Source organism: Sarcophilus harrisii, chromosome 3 (genome assembly GCF_902635505.1).
Source record: "Sarcophilus harrisii chromosome 3, mSarHar1.11, whole genome shotgun sequence".
Classification (NCBI taxonomy): domain Eukaryota; kingdom Metazoa; phylum Chordata; class Mammalia; order Dasyuromorphia; family Dasyuridae; genus Sarcophilus; species Sarcophilus harrisii.
The window spans coordinates 238,795,281-238,816,957 of record NC_045428.1 but is presented as its reverse complement, the minus strand read 5'-3'; the positions used below and the strand labels follow the sequence as shown (position 1 = coordinate 238,816,957).

General features: G+C 31.2%; 1 protein-coding gene across 1 annotated transcript in view; it reads right to left on the bottom strand.

Annotated features, from left to right (window-relative positions):
• The window catches only part of TMPRSS15 (transmembrane serine protease 15), a 131,128-nt gene that overhangs the window by 24,705 nt on the left and 84,746 nt on the right, over window positions 1-21,677 (bottom strand). The window contains exons 14-19 of the mRNA XM_012544342.2: window positions 17,962-18,051; window positions 16,093-16,218; window positions 12,523-12,663; window positions 5,051-5,161; window positions 3,954-4,086; window positions 1,409-1,504 (exon numbers count right to left, since the gene is read on the bottom strand). Coding sequence (XP_012399796.1) covers window positions 1,409-1,504; window positions 3,954-4,086; window positions 5,051-5,161; window positions 12,523-12,663; window positions 16,093-16,218; window positions 17,962-18,051 — 697 coding nt within the window. The remainder of the gene's footprint in view (window positions 1-1,408; window positions 1,505-3,953; window positions 4,087-5,050; window positions 5,162-12,522; window positions 12,664-16,092; window positions 16,219-17,961; window positions 18,052-21,677) is intronic.

The window sequence follows — 21,677 nt, the reverse complement described above, 5'->3', positions numbered from 1 at the left end:
CGCTGGCTGTTGTTTTCCGTGCCTTGAATTCTGTCCCTCCTCTTTTCTACCTTTTGGCTTCCTTTAAATCCCAGCTAAAATCCCAATTTCTACAGAGAACCTTTCTTGCTCCTCCTTAATTGTAATGCCTTCTCTCTCATAGGAGATAAATCCAATTTATCCTATATATAGTTTGTTTGTAAATGTTTGTTTTCACATCTCAAACATTAGATTATAAGGACAATTCTGATCACAGGGATGGTCTTTTAGTGACTGGCACACATAGTGGGCATTTAAATGCTTACTGACTGCCCTGGAGGATGGCCACAATAGCTGGCTGCTACAACCTTTCTGAACACTGGGCATCCTCCCAAGGTCGGTGGGGTAAAGGGCTCTACAGCTGTATCTCACTTTTTCCTGAGAGGGGAGGATTGTAAGGGGCACGGCAATGTATAACCTCTGTGGGTACCCCTCATCTTCAGCAATAGGCCCGAGTCCCTTGGAGACCTGCCCACCTGCTGCTACCAACCCTCTGACCTGGACACAATCACCAGCTTTGCCCACCTACTGAAGCAGATATGAAGCTGCACACAGCAGCTATTTTTACCAGATTGTCTAACTACCTCAAATCATGCCGACAGATAAGTTCCCTTTTTACTCTATCAGTAGAACTGAGTCATTCTCACCCACTAATAGGGACCCAACAATGGCCAATTCAAGAATGAAATGGGCACCCAACAATTTCCCCCTAAGCCCTCTCTTTTTCTCCCATCCACCACTTTAAAAAACTGCCCAATTCTTGAAAATGACTTCTGCACCCCAAACTCCCCTGTAGTTGAGATCCCATTAGGATCTCATTCTGCAGCAGTAACTTTTCTGAACCTCAGTGATACTGAGCTAAAACAATCTTTTCTCCAGTCAGAGAAAAGGAGAAAATAGATTGGATGGTATTTGGCATATCATGCAGTTTTTTAACAATCCAAATTTCTCCTTCATACAGAGACATTTTTTAAATAATCACATTCTCACAATAATAGTAAAGGATAATCATTCTAAACAAATTGTAACACATTATCAGCAATGATGTATTATTATCCAGAAAATATACAGTTAGAAAAAAATGATAGAATAGACATGTAGCAGGAATTAGGAATAAAAGACATATAGCCCAAGTGCTACCCTGATAAATACATCTAGGTTGTATTTACATAAGGATGTAACTCAAAAATCACAAAGTATAAGAAGTTATGAATGTTTTATTATATGTCCATCTGTAGTGAGTATATACCATTTTATGCATACTCTTTTAATGATATTTAACTACTTGTTCTTAATGAATTCTGATCCCATTTATCCCAGATCTCATTATTTTCATATGGGATTAATTTGAATATCTATATGAAGTAACGAACACATTTGTATACCTTACCTGGGCATTAGGATTAAACTGCCATTTAAACCTATACTTAGTTTGACAAATGGTCCACCACCAGTTGAAAAAAGTTGTGATGATGTATTTACATTCCTGAAAAAAAACAAAATGCATAATCTGTTCATATATTAATTTGACAAAGAAGTACCTCTAATAATAAAAAAGAAATGAGTGATTTTTCATGCAAGAGAAAGTATTTTACATTTTGGACACAATACTTTTTAATTTCTTTTGTCAAACTCTACTCCATAAACTCATCGGGGCATAGAGTTGACTCTAGTTTTTCAAAGACTATATAAACTGAATGCCAGCTTTGATAGCGCCTACTATGAAAGATATTCATTAAATATGTCTCTGGTCTCATAATGAATTGTGTGAGTCTATCCTCAGTAAATAGCTTAGCTAAATTTAGAGAAGCTCATTACCATAAGTGTGGCTATCAAATAATGATTATTTTCCTTTTTCTTCTCTTTTTATTTTTGCTTCTTATCTTTTCTTTTAGCTTTCTTGACTTCTTTCCTTTCCTTTCCTTTTGTCACAACAATTCATTATATGGTTATATAAGGAATGGAGAGGTTGCAATATATATATTTGGATTGTTCACATAGATAAAACAATGAACAATTTCAGCAAAATTGCAGGATATAAAACAAACCCACATAAATTATCAACATTTCTTTATACTACCAACAAAACCTAGCAGGAAAAGATATAGAGAAATTCTATTTAAAATAACTGCAGAGTTGGGAGTTTAGCTGCCAACATATAAACACACACACACACACACACACACACACACACACACACACACAAAGAGAGAGAGAGAAAACATCATTAAATATATTTTTCCACAATAAAACTAGATTTAAATAATTAGGAGAAACTAATTGTTTATGGATAGACTGAGCCAGTATAAAAAAAAAATGACAATAGCACCTAAATTAATTTACTGATTCATTGTCCTATCTATCAAACTACCAATGAATTATTTTACAGAGCTAGATAAAATAACAGTGAAATTTATCTGGTCAAGAATATGAAGAGAATCAATTAAAAAAAACAATGGGAAAGAAAGTAGTTTAGCAATACCAGGTTTCAAATTCTACTACCCACCAGTATTCATCAGAATAGTTTTGTACAGGGTAAGAAATAAAGAAGTCGATTAGTGGAACAGATTAGATATATAACATAAAAAAAAAAATGAACACAACAACCTAGTGTTTGATAAATCCAAAGATTGGGGCAAGAGCTCACTATTCTATAAAACTTTGGAAAACAAAGTAGTCTGGCAAAAATTAAGTATGTGAGATTACCATGTATATAAAGATAAGCTTAAAATTGGTACCTTATTTAGGTGACATCAAATAAAAAGTGATAACATACAAATTAGTGGAGCACTGAAGAAATTACTAATCATATCCATGGAGAGGGATGTTCATGATTAAAGTGCACAGGAGATTAAATGAATAATTTTGATTTCATAAAATTAAAAAAAGCTTTGCATAAGCAAAACCAATGTAGCTAAAATGAGAACAAAAGCAGGAATCTGAGAAAGAAATCTTTGCAGAAAATTTCTCTGATAAAGGTCTCATTTCTAATATATACAAGAACTCTATATATTATACAGGAACTGAGTAAAATTTACAAGAGCCATTCTCCAATTGATAAATGGTCAAAGGATGATAATCATAACAGAAGAGTTATACTTGATTCCACCAAAGTCAGGATGTTTGTCCAAGAATTTTGTTTTAGGCAATAGCATCTTTGATTTAGGACTATGATTGTAAATCTCAAGCAAACCATTTTTGTTTCCAGATCCACAATCTAGGAGAATGTCTTGAACACACAGTAAATTCTTGTTTTAAATGTCAAGTTTCCTTCTTAGAAGATCTTTCTGTAAAGATTTGTAGTTTAATTTTTTGTCATGGTAGAAGCCAAGAATATATGTACATTAAAAAAGTTATGAGATTCAAATGTCAAGAAGCATATAGGTTCAAATAACAGTTTTGTCCATTTTACCTTGCTATTATAGAGTTATATACCCTAAGTCCAAAGGAAGGAAAAAGGCTTGGATGAAGATATGGGCTACAGTTTTATACTAATATGTATCAACATACTTTCATTTAAGAAAGTAGGGATTTTCAGCTTGGTGCATATAACTGTCTTTTTTATATTTTCATAATACTGATTCTAATATAACTAATTTCCTTTGAAATTTTATATGTTTTATGTTTTTAAAAACATTATTCTGAGAAGGAATCCATTGGCTTCATCAGACCAACAAAGGGGTCCATGATACAAATTGGTCAAGAATTCAGGTCTTGGTTAAAAAAGAAAAGAAAATTTTATATATATAATATTTAGATGACAGCCTGGTTGATTTCTTTAAATTCAAGAAAATAATAATAGTCATATTTTATATTTGCCTTTTACCATTTTTATACATTTGATTAACAATCCAAAGAAATAGGAAGGGCAAGTGTTTCAAACTTCTCAAACCCAAGCATGATTATCAATAGCAGCCATGAATAATATTACTCACCCTAATCCTAATAAGTGGCAAACATCATTTGAAAGCTGATTGGTCCAGTTTTCCGCACAAGCCACATGCCATTCGTTGTGAATCCTAAATTGTACCAAGCCATCAACACTTAGTGTGCCATTGACTAGCTGAACTAAAGAAAAACAGACAAAGCATCACAAGGATAGTAAATAATGTCCTCTGAACTAAAAATAGGATGTTTGCAAATTTGTATAATTAATGATTGACTATATCCAATTAAACTGATCATATGTGTGAGGTGAATATGGTCAATAAAAACTTTACATGTTACTCTAAAATGAAAACAGGACAAAGAAAACCCAATAAAACATAGAACAATGTGCAGGTTATCTAAGGCAAATAAATACAATGTAAAAAGTAAACATTATCAAATGACACATAGAGAATCTTAATTTCTAAAAGGGAGAAAACTAAGGTTCAGAGACATCCTTAAGCATTTCTATTAAATACACCTTCCTTAATGATAATCCTTATCTCTGTTCTTCCGCATCCTGAACTCTGTGTTCTCTCTTGTAATTCCTCTTGCTATTAGTGTTCTCTGATTCAACAAATCATTTTGCATTTATTTATCTGTAAGGGGTGTGTTATCCCGCTAGAATTTTTAGCTTTTTGAGAATAGTACCTGTTCTTAATTTTATCTTTGTGTATCCTCACACACACAAAAATACAAAATAATACTCCAATATTCTCCATTTCCCTAATACAATCATTGAAAACCAAAAAATGCTTTACATTTATTTACATGGGTATTTAGGGGACACAGTCACTGCCATGCCTGAAGTCATGAACACCTGAATTTAAATCTGACCTCAGGCAGTTATTAGCTGTGTTACTATGGGCAAGTCACACAACTTCTGTCTGCTTCAGTTTCTTCAACTATAAGATGCAAATGAAAATAGTATCCTCTACCTCCCAGGGTTGATATGAAGATCAAATGAGATGATATATGTAAAAAGGCTCTCAGCACAGTGTCTGGCACATAGTATGTGCCATATAAATGCCAACTACCTTTGTAAGATATGATTACAGGCTCTAATAAGAGGCTTTCCTCTTCTTCTCCAATAAAAAATACATACCACAATGTGTTTCATCTGAACCATCAGTACAATGTTGATAATTATCACAAACATTAGCAGTTGGAATGCACTCTCCATTCATACATTGAAATTCATTTTGCTTGCAGAGTTCTAAGAGAGAAAAATTTTTACTTAATAGATAAAATTATTAATAGTATTTATAGCAAAAATATAAATAAAAATTACAAAATGTTCATCATTTTAAAACCAGAGTATTATTGCTATGGAACATAGATTTGGACCAATGATGGCTACTTGCTAAAGTAATGTCATAGTGATTTTCAAAGTGAATTTCTGGAAGAACATAACTGGTTCTATCTTTTTCTGTATTAACAATTTTGTTATATAGGACTTCCCATAAACTACAAAACCAGACCTTCACTATTTCCTTTTCTCTTTCTATCTGCACAAAAAGACTTATTTGCTGAAAGTGGAAGATTAGAGAATCTTAAGAATTTCAGGGCTTAATTGTACATGTTTAACATACATTGGATTACTTGCTGTCTAGGGGAGGGGTAGAGGAAGGGAGGAAGAAAAATTTGGAACACAAGGTTTTGCAAGGGTGAATATTAAAAACTATCTTGCATGCGTTTTGAAAATAAAAGCTATTTTTATTAAGAATTTCAGGGCTTCTTTGTGTGCCCAGTGGATGGTTTCTTTTTAGCTTAGTTGAAACTAGCTATACTAAGTAGATAATTCTCTTATCACTGTTGCAAATGATATACATTTTATTTTATTTTATTTTATTATTATTATAACTTTTTATTGACAGAACCCATGCCTGGGTAATTTTTTTACAACATTATCCCTTGCACTCACTTCGGTTCCGACTTTTCCCCTCCCTCCCTTCACCCCCTCACCCAGATGGCAAGCAGTCCTATATATATACATTTTATTTTAACAAGTACTCTGCTGTTTTTTTTTCCATATAAATTCTTTTCTTTTTTTCATGCTTGCTACGTTACGAATGACACATTTTCCATTAATAACTGATGGAACAAGCCATACTCTGAGTGTAATAAAATCTTTTTCTAACTCATTCTGACTTATTAGTGTTAGCAAGTCAAATGGATAATACATTCATAGGACAAATCTGGCAATTTTAAATGGAATTGGATGAACCATCCCCACTAATTAAGGATCTTCTGGAGAAAAGTAGAGCTGGTAAAATAGTACTTTTGAATTCCAAATTGAAAGATTTGTGAAAACAAGTTAGGGTTTGTGGTTTTTTTTTGTTTTTTGTTTTTTTTTAATTCTTTAGTGTCTGTCTTTTGCAATGGAATCATCTTATAAACTGTTGTCTAGGACCGAGGCAAAAATCAATTAAACACTTGGTTTCCTGAGGAGCACAGCACTATCATACAGTACTCAAAATCAAGGACTTGACCATGAACTCTAATACTACAACGGGAGGACCTCTTCTAATTCTATGTGAATATCCGAGTCAAGACTAGGTTCTCTTCCCTGCTCCCTTCTCATATTTTATGCCCTTTTTTCTTACTTCTTACTGGAATAGAAGCTAGAGACTTATCTATTTATCTATCTGTCATTGGTGTTCATTGAGTATTCTGACTAACTTCTGTCTAAAGCCTCAGGTAATTTCTGGTCTACTCTGGTATCAGGTACTTAAATACCAGGAAGCATTTAAAAACAAACAAACGACTATTCCTGGGTAGGGCAGAACAAGAGGAAATTCTGGTGAAGGTCTAAGTGGTTTTTAAATTTGGGTGTTGGGGAAAGGGAAGGCTAGTTCTGCTGACTCAGAACTGGGAGGATCCCTATTATTAATGACATAAAGCTGATATAAACTTAAATTCTGCCATGAGTAGTCTGTCATCATTAAGGAATCCAGCATTTCTATTTCAAAACATTTTCACTATTTGGGAAAAAAAAATCCTAAGCAAGAGTGGTCTAAGATTGTACTTACTGAGCTCTGTCAAACTAACTTGTTAGCCTAAAGTTATTTTATTAAACAGCCCTGCAAATATCTAATACCTTGGATCATAAAATTTCACACATTTTATAAGACTAAAATAGAAGTTAAATGAAACAAATGGCTAGTTCATTTGGGGAGACCTTGAAATAAATAAATTTGCCAACCAAATTATTTTTTAAAAATTAATCTTAATGAAAAGAAATATCCAACTTATTTTGAGATTTCTCTAGGGCCTGAGTGCTGATACTCTGTCATATTGTCCATCCTTGATTTAGGAATATTAAACCCATTGTTTATTTAAGAAACAATAACATCCTTTTACAAAACTCTTCTCTTGAATGGCAAGAGCCCTATTAAATCCTCTTGCTAAAGCTATCTTTAATGAAAGAGATCAGAAGACAGAAGAGGAAAGAGGAATAGAGAACCTGAGGGAGAAATGCCAACTATACGACTGTTAGCTGCCTTGCAGCAGGATTCTTGGCTGAGTCCCAGGGCCTTGGCAAAAGAAATGCCCTTTTCATTTCAGGAATCCGGCCAATTCTAATGTTGAACTGTCTCCTTTACAATATACTTTGATTAGAATATAAGGAAAGGAATGAGAACTTTTCTGTCAAGACGAAAAATAAAAGTTTAAAAAGCTTTCAAAAGATACAATCTAATTTCTATCTTCCCAATTCAGGCCAAGATGAGATTACAGAAATAAAGACAGAAATGAGAGAAGGAAATCTTTCTCTTCAATTGCGGAAATTTATGGTACCATAAACTATTTAGAGACTATCTTTGTGAAGCCTTCTCATAAGATTAAGGATGAAATAAGGATGTCCATTTTCACCACTATTATTCAATACTGTATTAAAAATACTAGCTATACTAGTAAGACATGAAAAAAAGAAATTGAAGGAATAAGAATAGCCAATGAGGAAACAAAACCGTTAAGTAGTGCACTTACAGAACTCTAGAGAATCAACTAATTAAAAACTTTAAAGTTGTAGGATATTAAAAAAAATCCACAGAAATCAGCAGGAGTTGATAAGGAGAGATATTCCATTTAAAATAACTGCAGACAGTATAAAATCCTCTGGAATCTATATGTCAAGACAAACCTACACATCTAAACAACTGAGAAATATTAATTGCTCATCAATAAAGTGAGTTAAGAAAATAACAATCTGGCACAGGCTTGGAAATGAAATGGTAGGTCAGTGGAATAAATTAAGTACATAATACACAGTAATCTAGTTTTTGATAAACACAAAGATCCAAGCTTTTGGGGAAAGAACTCACTATTTGACAAAAATTGTTGGGGAAACTGGAAAGCAGTTTAGCAGAAATTGGGCATAGACCAATATCTCATACCATAGACCAAGATAAAGTCAGAATGGGCATATGATTTAAACATATAGTATAATAACATAAACATTAAGGGGTCAAGGAAATGTTTATCTGTCAGATTCATTAAAAAGGAAAGAGTTTATACCAAGTAAAAGACAGGAAGAATTTGGGAAGTAAAATGGATAATTTGACTATATGAAATTTTTAAAAAGTTCACAAACAAAATCAATGCAGCCCAAATTAGGAAGCAAGCCAAAAATTGGGGGAAAATGTTTTACAGCAAGTTTCTTGGATAAAGGTCTCATTCTTAAATATGTAAGGAGAAGAATCAAATTTATAAAAAATAAAAACTGTTCCTAATTGATAAATGGTCAAAAGATATGAAAAGGCAGTTTTAAGAGGAAATCAAAGCTATCAATGGTCATATGTAAAAATGCTCTAAATTACTAATGATTAGAGAAATATAAATGAAAACAACTCTGAAGAACAACCTCACACTATTAGATTATTTAACATGTTAGAAAAAGAAAATAACAAATGATGGAGGGAACATAGAAAAGCAGTGACATTAATGTGCTATTCGGGTTGTGAACTGGTCCTACCATTCTGGAGAACAATTTAGAACTATCCCCAAAAGATAAGCATACCTTTTGATCCAGTAATATCACTACTACGTCTGTAAACTTAAAGAGATTTTTTAAAAGGGGAAAGGAGCTAGTACAAAAATATTTATAGCAGTTCTTTCTGTAGTGGCAAAGACTTGGAAATTGAGAACTTGCTTATTAATTGGAAAATACTGAATAAATTGTGATATGTGATTGTGATGAATACTATTGTTCCGTAAGAAATGATGAGGGAGAAAACCTCAGAAGACCTATTTGAATTGATGCAGAGTAAAGTGAGCAGAACTCAAGAGTTCATTATATATAGTAAGAGCAATATTGTAATCATGATCAACTGTGAAAGACAGATGCTCTGATCAATATAATGATCCAACATAATTTCAGAGGACTCATAATGAAAAATATTATTTACCTTTAAAGAGAGACCTGATGAACTCTGAATATAAATCAAAGTATACTTTTCACTTCTTTCATTTTTCTTGCTTTTTTTGTGGAACATGGCTATATATTTTTTATGGAATATGGAAATATATTTTGCATGCTTTCACATGCATAATTGATAGTACATTGATAAAACTTGGAACTCAAAATTAAAAATAAAATATATTCAAAGTAAATAAATAATTAAATTTATGGGTAAAATGCAATTTCTTTACAATGAATTCCCAAATTTTGGATTGAAATCATTTTATAAATGCAGAAATAATTATTCTTGTAAGTTTTTAGTCATCACTTTGTAGAGTTTTTTAAAGGACAAATAAGAATAAAAAATTTACTGAAAATTACTAATAGCACTTTTTCTTAGTGATATGACATTGGAAAAGAAGTTGATATCACCAGATAGAGAATGCTAAGAAAACCTTAGAGAATGAAAAAAAAAAAAAGTAGTTTTGTAGTCTGCAGTTTGGAAAAAAGAAGTTTCTTTATATGAGAAAACAAAATTTCATTTTATGAGAATTTTTAAAAAATTACCTGTTTTTCTTTGAACATTTAAAGTATAATTTTATTGGCATTTTTAGTAGTTTTGTATGACAAAATGAAAAGATTTGTAACCCCTGAAGTTTCTATTTTGCAGATTAAAGTTTTGTAACTAATTGGTATTCTATAAGAAAACTTGTAGTAAATGTACCAAAACTCTCCTTTTCAATGGAATGAAGGAAATCAGTTATGAAGGCAGGGTTGGGACATGATTGAAGAAAAATAAATGAATACACATATAGATTAAGGGACTGACAAAGTAGTGAAGTTAAATAAAGTGTTAGAGCATGGAAAGAGGTTTGAATAAGAAGGATTTGAAAGAAATTTGTGAACACTACATGGAGAAAGGTTGGTTAGGATTAGTTTAGAGATTATTTTCATTATCTCTGAATTTTATTTCACTGATTTGGATATTTTTGTTGATGTGTAAAAAATAGCTAACTTTAAACTCATTTAAGTTAGAAGTGTTTTCCTATTAAGACAATTGTGATATTTGATCCTCAATAAAGGTAGATAAGACTTTAATGAAAAATATAGTTAAAATTTAATATTAAGGTGATATGTTTGGAAACTGTAAGAAAAGAGATTATATATGTAATTGCATCAAAATTAATTTGTGCTGGTCTCTGAATGAAATCAGTATAAAATGCCAAATTTTATAGATGACTGAAATAATTTTCTCTCACTGAAATGTCATTTGACTGAAAAAAAAGATTTGTTTCAGGCTTTAATTCCATAATATTGTTTATGTTATTATCATGCTTCCAATTTTTCTTGCACTGTGATTTTGGGGAACTAAGAAGTACGGTTAATAGGTTGATATAATTGTTTGATTAGCTCCTTTTATTATTTAAATACTGTGGAATTATGAATCTAATTCACTTATTAGATATTTTGTTATTATAGGTAAAATAACTGCCAAGCATTTAATTGACTATGTTTTGCTTCAACATAACTAATAAAGATAATTGCTTAGTGTTTGAGAAAAATACAAAAGACTTTGTAAATTCTCCTAATTTGTGAAGTTCCTTAGAAACTTTTCAGATGCTTGAGATCTTCTATTTGGGCAGATTTATAAAATTTCTCAGTTCTGCAGAAAAATCATCTATACAAAACTGTATATAATTAATGAGAATTTTGTAGATTCTAAGAGAGTAAATTGGATTACTAATTGATTATCTATGAAATCAATTTGGATAGAATTATATGTGGAACAGTATGCATTAAGTTCAGTTTAAATATTTTTCTTTTTGCATTAGAAATTAATATACGATACCTTAAAATGTCCAGGCTAACAGAAACTATTGTCATTCTAAATTTTGAGTGAATTATCATAATATGCTTTTTGTATAAAATCTCATAATATAATTTATTTTCTTACTCTTTTACTAATTGTTACATTGAGATATCTATCTGTGTATCTGGGAGGTTTTTTCCTTGCTTTCTAGGAAGACATTTTATGCATTTGATGAATACAAAGAATCAATGTTTTTTAGAAATTATGTTTTATTTTAATTGAATGCTATTTTGACAACAAAAAAGATAACTGTAACTTGTCCAAAGCTGTGATTGGTAAAATTTGTTATTTGAAATAAAATCTCTTGGGGCTGTAATTTGATATTAACTTGAATTTTGAATTCAGGTATAATTGAATTATGATTATTGGTAATCTACCATTTAAAGGAAATGTTATGAGTTACTCAAAGGAAGTGGTATTTGAGAATTGCTACAAGTAAATATCAGTACTTGGGAAAGTTGAGAAGACAGTAATGGAAGGATTCTCTTGTCTCAATTTCCCCATTGTGCTTTTTCTTTTGAACCCCATCTGGTTAACCCCAAATGTGTTAATTCTGAAAAATAGACTTTTTCAAAAAATTAATTATGGTTTTTACCTGGAATCAAACAGAACTAAGGAAGCTTTATCTTACTATGTCTATGATAGTTTTGTCTGTATCCTTAGGTTTAGGTCTGAAGGAATAGTTATAATATTGTTACAACCCTGTCCTTTTGACATATAGGAATATTGATGATTTATGTGGATTTATTTTATATGTTGTTATTTTACTAAAATTATCAGTTCAACTAACTTTTTTCCATTATATTGTCTGAAAAAAGAAATAGTTTTGTTACTGCTAGGATTTCCAATATAATATTAAATAATACTAGTGACAATGGTCATCCTTGTTTCACATCTGATCTTACTGGAAAAGTTTCTAGTTGATCCCCATTATAAATAATGCTTGCTGATGGTGTTAGAGAAATTTTTTAGTCAAATTAAGGAAAAATAATTTATACCAATAGTTTCAAGTGTTTTTAATAGAAATGAGTGTTTAACTATCAAAAGCTTTTTCTATATCCATTGATATAATTCTATGATTTTTAAAACTTTTATTATTGATGTAATCAATTATGATTATAGTTTTCTTTAAGTTAAACTATTCCCACATTTCTGGTAAATATTCTCCATGATCATAATGTAAAATTTTTATAATATATTATTGTGAGCTTTTAGTTAGTAGTAAATTTAATTTAATCCTATTTTAAATCCAACATTTCCAAAATCTTTCATACAAAATATATGTTATATATCAAAGTATACTTACCTGGCATTCCTAAGTGATATCCAGTAGTGAAATTGGCCAAAAACCCTCTTTTATTTAGTAATTCATCAGTGATGAAAAGCACAGTCATCTGGTTTGTAGTGGAGTATACATCCTTTACAGGGCCTAAACCTGTGTACACAGCTGTTTCCAAAGAAAAGTAAATTTTTTGTAAATATATGCAATGCTACTTCAAGAAACTATAAAACCTAAGAACCTGGTCCATTTAAGCAAATATGCTAATTAATTCTTTGATCTTTTAGAAGATCAATGTTAACTTCTTTGTGGTAAAAAGAACAAAAAATTTGAAGGAATGGTTTAAATCTTCATTTACTAGCTATGTGGCTTTAGGCAAGCCAGTTAATCTATGTTAATATGTTAGAATGAATGATTAAGGTCAAAGTAGAGACAGATCAGTTTCAATATCTATTGGTGGGTATCTCAGTTAAGAAATCAACATCAGGATTACTAAAAAATTTTGCTTTTTACTGCAATTTAAGAAAAATTTTGTTGATTCAACTAAAAAGCAAGATTCCCTCACTCTCCTACAACCAATCACCTCTGGAAAAGTAACATATACATATGCATATATATGCAGTTTTACTTGGCAATGTTCCCAACTTTTTCAAAAAGCTTTAAGGTGATAAATTTTGCCAGAATAGTTCAGGCCTTAGTTATGAGCCAGAGGGTCTAGGTTTTCAGTGGTTAGAGTGTTGGACTTGGCATCTGGAAGACCTAACTCTGTAAGCTTGGGCAAGTAATTTAACTTTTGTTTACTTCAGTTTCCTCATCTGTAAAATGGAGGTAATAATAGAATCTGTCTCTCAGAATTGCTATGAGGATCAAATGAGGGAATAATTATAAAGTGCTTAGCATAATCTCTTGTGCATGGTAATCATTAGATAAAAGTTAGCTATTATCATCATTATTATTATCAAATAGAGATAAAATCCTAGAAGGAAGTATGAAAGAACAGAAATAAACAATTAGGCCGTATTGAGTCCTTTTACCAATGTGGAACTTAATAATAGTTTGTTAACTACATGGGCTAAAAGACTGTGAAACTAAATTAGCACAAACTGGAGGACAAAAGCATCCATGTTTTAGTCTTGCTAGGAGCAGTTGCTGTGAGAAATACCTTGCAACTGTCACTAAATTAAAATAGAAGCTAGTACACTTAAGAGGATTTTCTCATAAAATTGACAATAGCATAATGTATTAGAAGGGAGGAGGATCTTGCTGCTGATCACAAAGATGGGAAAAACTCATTACATCACTCACCTTGGTACTGAAATATTATTTGACTTTCACCTACCTTTTGAAATTACACTTTTATTATATCAAAAACTGGACTTCAATATTTCTCATCAGCAAAATTAAGGAGCTGAAGTAGACAGCTTCCAAAGTATCTTCATCACCAACACTATGATCCAATGAACATCTGAAGCTATCTAATCATATCCCTTATGACTTTATAAGCTCTAGACTTTAATGATAATTTTTATCTTTAATTTTTCAAGAAATCACTCAATTCAGTGTCTACTAAGTGCAAAGTGCTGAGATACAGAGATCAATGAGACTTGTCTTGCCATCAAAAAGATTATACTGTATTGGGAGGTGTGGTGCCATATGGAATCTATATGGACAAATATCACAAAAGATAATGAATGTTGTGGACAAGGGATAATAAGCCTTTTGAGGTCTGGAGTAGTTTTTGATTTTATTTTAAAAATTTAATCCATAGAATAATAGATATAATAAATATTTATTGAATTGAACTGAATCCGGACAAAATAAGAAAATTTTAAAAAGTAACATTGTCAGTTGGAGATCAGAAAAAAAAAAAAACTACACAAGTCTCAAAAGAAAATAAAGATTCTTTAAAGTAGAGAATAAGAGGAAATATATTCTAGGAATGGAGAATGGAAAAAAAAACTGCATAAATTTATATAATCGGGGAAAAAATATGTAGAGTTCAAGGAGTAACTGAAAGTCCAGTGCAATTAGATGTGGAATTGTGATGGGAAGTAATGTTAAATACATCAGAAAATTAGAGTCAGATTGAGGAGAATCTTAAATGTCAGGATAAAAAGTTTGAATTTTATCCTGTAAATAATAAAGAGCAATGTAAACTGGCAAGGAATGCCATAGTCAAGTAAGTCTGTGCTTTAGGAAGATTATTTTGGAAGCTACAGGAAGGCTATATTATTGAAAGGAGACTGGAAGTGGGACATCAATAAGGAAGTTTTTTAAATACTCCAAGGTGAAGATCTGGGATTAATGTCTGAGTTAAATAGAGAAGAGGTAACAAAAAAAATCATAGATAACAAGCAAGAAAAGACGTTTTGTGTGGTATTTATTAAATTCATAGAAAAAATAAAAGAGAAGAAAAAAGAATGTTTTCTATTCAATATGATAAATTATAGCATTTGGTTGAGTCTCCCCATTTTTAAGAATAAGAAACTAAAGCAATGTGAGTTTATCTGATTTGCCCAAGATTATATAGTAGTTGGCAAATCAAGGATAAGAAATAATTAATCAAACTTCAAATCCAACTCCATGTCTATTACACTATGTAATAGTATGTAATTACTATGTAATTACACTATGTCATGGTCAGATGTAAGAGATGATGAAGTGAAATTGACAGGATTTAGTGACTGATTATATTCGGGAGATCAGGGAGAAAAAAGAGTGAAAAATAATTCTAAAGATTTGAATTTTAGTGACTCATATGATAGTGGTACAATCAATAGGCATAGCAAAGTTTGGTGAATTCCCAGTCAATAGACATAGGAAAGTTTGATGAATTACCCCAAAGAGGAAGATGAAGAGTTGAGTTTGGGTTTTTCAGCTATAATTTTTTTTGTGGAGATATCTATCAGATAGTTGAAATTCTGACTGGGAGAATATTGATATATATATCTAGATTCTGAAGCTACATCATTTCTTATAATGGTACAGAGATTATCTGTACAATCTTCTAGCCAATATTAAATATCTCCAGGACTACATGGAGGTCCCACAATGTTTTTTGATAACTTTTTCCATTTTTTCTAAAACATTTTCTGAGAGATATACTAGTAAGCTGTCAATTAAATGCATATAATAGAAAGAAATAAGATAGATGCCTGGATGATGAGATATACTATTTTTTCAATATTTATTTCATATGGATTTCAAAAGGAACATGGAAGGTCACTGGATAGAGTGCTGGGTTTGGAATCAGGAAGATCTAAATTCAAATCAAGTCTGGGCAAATCATTTAACCTCTGTTTGCCTTAATCCACTGGAGAAGAAAATGGCAAACTATTCCAGTATCTTTGCTAAGAAACTCCCATAGTCTATTGATGTACTATGACTAGAGTCACAGAGTTATACACAAATAAGTAACTGAGCAACAACAACAAATAAGAGTATACAATAAATAACACACAAGATATAAAGCATTTCCCTGATCTTTCATCCTTCCTAAAAAAGTCTATACAGAATGTGTATTCCTGCATGAGCCAATCAGATGTTTGAATTCTATGCTAAAACCTTTGCTAAAATGATTCAATGGAAAGCACTTACCCAATAATGTGGAGTTGTCACCTCTACCATCTCTGATTTCAACAACATCAGCAACATTTTCTAGGTCAAATATTTCAAAATGAAGTTGGATGTTCTTTCCTTTTTCAGCATTTAAGTACCAGACACCTAAAATATGATAAATGCAACAATTTAATTTAGAGGTACAATTAATATTTTAGCATGATCCAGAGAAGTAGTTTTGGCTGAGAAGGATTTCAGAACTCTTTCAGGATAACTTTTCATTCCACGAACAGCTTCATAATAACTCTGATTAGAAGTAACATACAGATTTAATAATGTTATTTCAGGTGAAAGCATAAAATGAATTTGAAACTATTTGCTATAATTTATCATATTGATATATTGATCATATCTTCTATTTTATTTTTTCCTGTGAACTTAACAAATACCACACAAACTTTTTCAATATATATTATAGAAAAGGAATATTAGTGAAACTGCAAAACTGTGTGTATATATATATATATATATGTAATGTTTGACATTTGTAATGTCAGACTCCAAATCCATCCTTAATTCTATTACATCATCTTGCCTCTCAAGGAATAGACATAAAAAGATAATATAGAGGTAAGGAGTCAAAAGTATTGGTATGCTGAATTTCTATTTATAATTCCATTTTACTTTTCCTCTAAGTATTTACTTATTATACCATCATATACACGTAAGTATTCATTATATATAGTGCCTTTAAGGAAAATTTATTTCCCCTGTTTTTCTTTCTTTTTTTTTTAATCATGCTTATTTTGTGCTATCCTTGTCTAAGATCCTGATTATTACCTTGCCTTTTTTAGTTCAGTGGAATAGAATAAATGTTGTTGCAACTTGTTATTTTACTTATATATGATTTTTATTTCTACAAGTTTACTTGAATGTATTTCTATACCAACATATTTCTTTTTTTTTCTTTCTAAGTCAATCTACTATCTTTCATTTTATAAGTGAGTTTATTCCATTCACACTTATGACTATTATGCTTGTTCATCTATCCTATTGTCTTATATTTTAATCTCTTTAACACTTTAACACTTGCCATCCTCTTTACAAAGAAGAAGACAGTGAGATAAAAGAGTTTGCTTTCTAGTTACCTATTCTTGAGGCAGTTTGTGTTCTCTCCATTGTCCTTCTCTCTCCTTATTTCAGACTATAATCACAGGTTTTAATTTTTTTTCTTTTCTTTTAAACTCCATGTTGGCTCACATTCCTCCCCGCTCCATGACCCAACCCCTATAGCTGGAGTTTATTTTGCTTATCACCAATCTCAGAAACTATATTCCTGTTTATTTTCTATTCTATCTTCTAATGTATTTCTATGTCAAACTTTGTGTGTTCTGCTCTCCTTTTTCTTTCTTACTATCTTCCTTTCATTCACTGAAAAAATTTATTGTAATTAATGAGTCATCAGTACAGTCCTACACTTAGACAAAATCTGGGAACTTTAGTTTCAAAGGAAAATTCTCTTCTTTTCAGAATTGCCACATAGTATTTTGTGTAAAATAAATGCACAATAGATATTAGTTGAATGAATAAACAATTATATGTTTTATATAAAATTGTCTTTTGATCCATTCTATAGAACTATTTTCCATAACAAACAATATTCAATGCTCTTGGTTTTCTTAAAACAAACCTTGATCCATTTCTTTTATTTAGGTAGATTTGGCACATTCTTCATCTTTTTAGGGCTGTTGGTAATATTTTTCATTGTCTTGTTTTTTTCCCCTAAACAAATATGTGTAGTTACATTCTATTAAACTATATCTGCTAAGTCTGTAACTGATTTTTTAATTTGAAACAATAATTTAAAAATATCCAATTCTCTGATGATAATAAAAAATCATGACTTACAGAAAGCTTGATTGGGGTAGTTATTTGGATAATTCATAGAAGAAAATGTTGTATTTGGTTCCCAAAGTTCCTGAGGGCCTCCACAGTCAGCTAAAAGAGTGAACATTGAAGATATATTAGTAAATTGCTGTTGATTGATAATGATAGAGTAAATAATTTTCAAGACATTGTCAAATTTTAATAACAATAAAGTTACACAAGAATGTGTAAGTCAAAAGAGATTCTGAAATATACATATATATGGCATTTTTTAAAAAGGAGAATTAATGAAACTAACTTAATAGTTAAAAATAAGTTTAGAATGCTTTTATTTTTAATAACAAAATAACATTTGGGGAGTTAATTAGCTTCAATAAGTAGACACTATTAACAACACTCTTTCCAACTAAGGCCAAACTTATCTACAGACAATATGGGTAATTGCTTTTGATTCAATTTGAGAGATGCTATAAAGTACCTTTATTTCTTCCCAAACTACAACCATCAAACTAATTTTATTTATTTTTGGTACCTAAAATTATTTTTATTAGTAATTAATTTCTTCATACTAAACTTCACTCTTTCCTGCAAGGATTCTTTAAAAATGAAAATTAACCTGGAAGATATATCACCATAAAATTTTAACTTTATTGTAAATGAATTTTATCAGCTAACTTTTCTATAGATCAATGAACATGTGATGGAGGAGATATTCAAAGGTAAATTTCATCTATTCCATAAGCCATTTAAATTTGACCCCCGTTCCAGTATTCTTCATGAGTCTAGGTAGAAACCCAGATCATCTTTAAGAAAAGCCTGGAAAGACCTACATGAATTGCGGCTGAGTGAAGCAAACAGGACCAAGAGAAAATTATACACAATAACAAGATTATGTGATGATCAACTATAATGGACTTGACTCTTCTCAACAATGAGGTGATTCAAGGCAATTCTAATAAACTTGAGATGGGAAATGCCATTTGAATCCAGAGAGTAAACTATGGAGACCAAAGTGGATCAAAGCATGGTATCTTCATCTTTGGGGGTTTTGTTTGGTTGGTTTTTTTCTTTGTCATATTTTCCCCCCCTTTTGGTCTGCTTTTTCCTGTACAACATATCAAATATGGACATATGTTAAAAGGACAGCACATATTTAACCAGTATCAGACTGCTTGCTGTTTTGGGGAGGGTAGGGTAAGGAAGGGAGGAAGAAAAATTTGTAACACAGTTTACAAAAATGAATGTTAAAAGCTATCTTTATATATATTTAGAAAAATAAAATACTATTTTAAAGGTTTTTTTTTTTAAAAGAAGCCTGAATTATCTTTGTTTGACTAGGAAAATTGAACATAGACTTCCTGTCTAAGTACTACAAATGTATTAGACACAATCATAAACTTCATTACATCTATTTCAATTACCCTATAATCATTTTAAAATTTTGTTCTCTTGCTAATAAGAAAAAAATCAAATCATGGCTTTTTAGTTTGCTATTATCTTTAAATCATAAAACTGCTATTTGGGTCTTCTACTAATGTGTATTAAATAATTTCCATCAGGCTCTGATTGCAACAAGGCAATCCTTTCACATTTCCCTAATCAATTCACTTTCCCATTCATCCTATAGCTCTTCCAAACCTGTAGATCTCTTGCAAGTTTCCCATGTTTTTTTCTCCCTTCTCTGTCATTCCTATACCACGAAAAGGTGACCTTTTTCTTTCATAAGGATAATTCCTCTACATGCACAAATGATCCCATTCCATCCTGTCTCTTACAGCATACTTGTGGTGGAATTGTACACACATATACAAAGATTTCAGTGTCCTTAGAACATTCATCTGGCTGTGGTTGAAATGTTCAGGTTGTGGACCCTTTGAGGGTAGTAAGGAGTAATCCTAGATTTCTCAACACTTCCCCAGCACTCTCAGCTGCCTCTCCCCTCTTACAGGCTGAAGTAATAAACTCTTCCCCAAATGTCAGAAGTTTTCAACTGGCTTCATTTCTCACCAGCTGCTCTGCTTGCTTTTGACTTTATGGATTTCATGCTTCTGTGTAGCGTTTTCTCTGGTGAGTCTCTACTTCTTTTGTAGCTTCATTTTATATATTCTTCTCCCCTACAAAATTTTAAGTGTCTTAAGGGCAGAAGGCTTGTATCACCAGAGCATAACACGGTACCTGGCACACACAAAGTATTTAATAAATGTTTATTGACTATCAATACCAACCAAAGCTAACTTTCCTTTGAACAGTGTGTTTTCCAAGTCTACTTAGTTCTGAATATGTTTTTATAAGAAATAAGTTCATTTCCAAGTATTCTTCTTATATTTTAGAAGAATACTTTAATTCTTTAATTCTTGGCTCCTAATAGGATATGCCTTCAGTATAAGAATATGTTTCTAATAAAAGAAACATGTTATCTATCTTCGAGATATTGAAAGTCAGTGAAGACAAATTCTACATGTTTGCTAGAATAATAACCCTTAGATAAATCTTCAGTTGGCTTTGCAGAAGAGAACCTCTAGTGTTAAAGGCCTTGGGAATTGTGTTTCTTCTGGCTTGGAAAGAGAGGAAGCTAATGGGAAATGAAGACTGGAAAGCAGAGATTGCCTCCAACATTAGAAGTTTTTGAGGATCTCTTGAGAAAGGACAAGGAGATAAGAGGGAGGTGACTTAATCTTCACATAGTGGTAGCGTGACTACAATGACTGGTAGTACCTACATCTTCAATTTGCTTCTTCAAACATAAGGAGCATATAACTGGTGACCTCTAAACAGACAAACAGAAAGATATATAATTGTATTTTTAAAAAAAATAAGTGTACTTACTCTGATATTAGAGTGCTGAGAAAACTAATAAATAGGATTTATTATTATCATAAAATAACAAATAGGTATTTGTCTCAGTCCTCTTCTTTATTTTAGATGGACATGACAGACATCCATTCCTAATTGTGTCTTTTTATTTTGCTAAATACAGCATCTATCTACATTATTTCTAATAGACAACTATTTAGGGACAGCTAGATTACATATTGAATAGAGCACTGGACCTGGAATGATGATAAACCTTGAGTTAAAATCTGGCCTCAGAGCTAGGTAAGACACTTAATCTCTGTCTCAGTTTCCTCATCTGTGAAATGAGTATTATAATAATAGTACTTACCAGCTTTTGGGTTAAGAACTCACTATTTGACAAAAACTACTGGGAAAATTGGAAACTAGTATGGAAGAAATTAGGGCTCGACCCACACCTAACACTACATAGCAAGATAAGATCTAAATAGGTTCATGATTTAGACATAAAGAGTGATATTATAAGCAAATTAGAGGAACATAGGATAGTTTACCTCTTAGATCTGTGGAGAAAGAAGGAATTTGTATCCAAAGAAGAACTGGGACTCATAATTGAATACCAGATAGATAATTTTGATTATATTAAGTTGAACCATTTTTTGTACAAACAAAACTAATGCAGACAAGATCAGAAGAGAAGCAACAAATTGGGAAATCATTTTTACATTTAAGGGTTCTGATAAAGGCTTCATTTTTAAAATATATAGAGAACTGACACAAATTAATAAGAATTCAAGCCATTTTACAATTGATAAATGGTCAAAGGATACGAACAGACAATTTTCAGATGAAGAAATTGAAACTATTTCTAATCATATGAGAAGGTGCTCTAAATCACTATTGATCAAAGAAATGCAAATTAAAACAACTCTGAGATACCACTT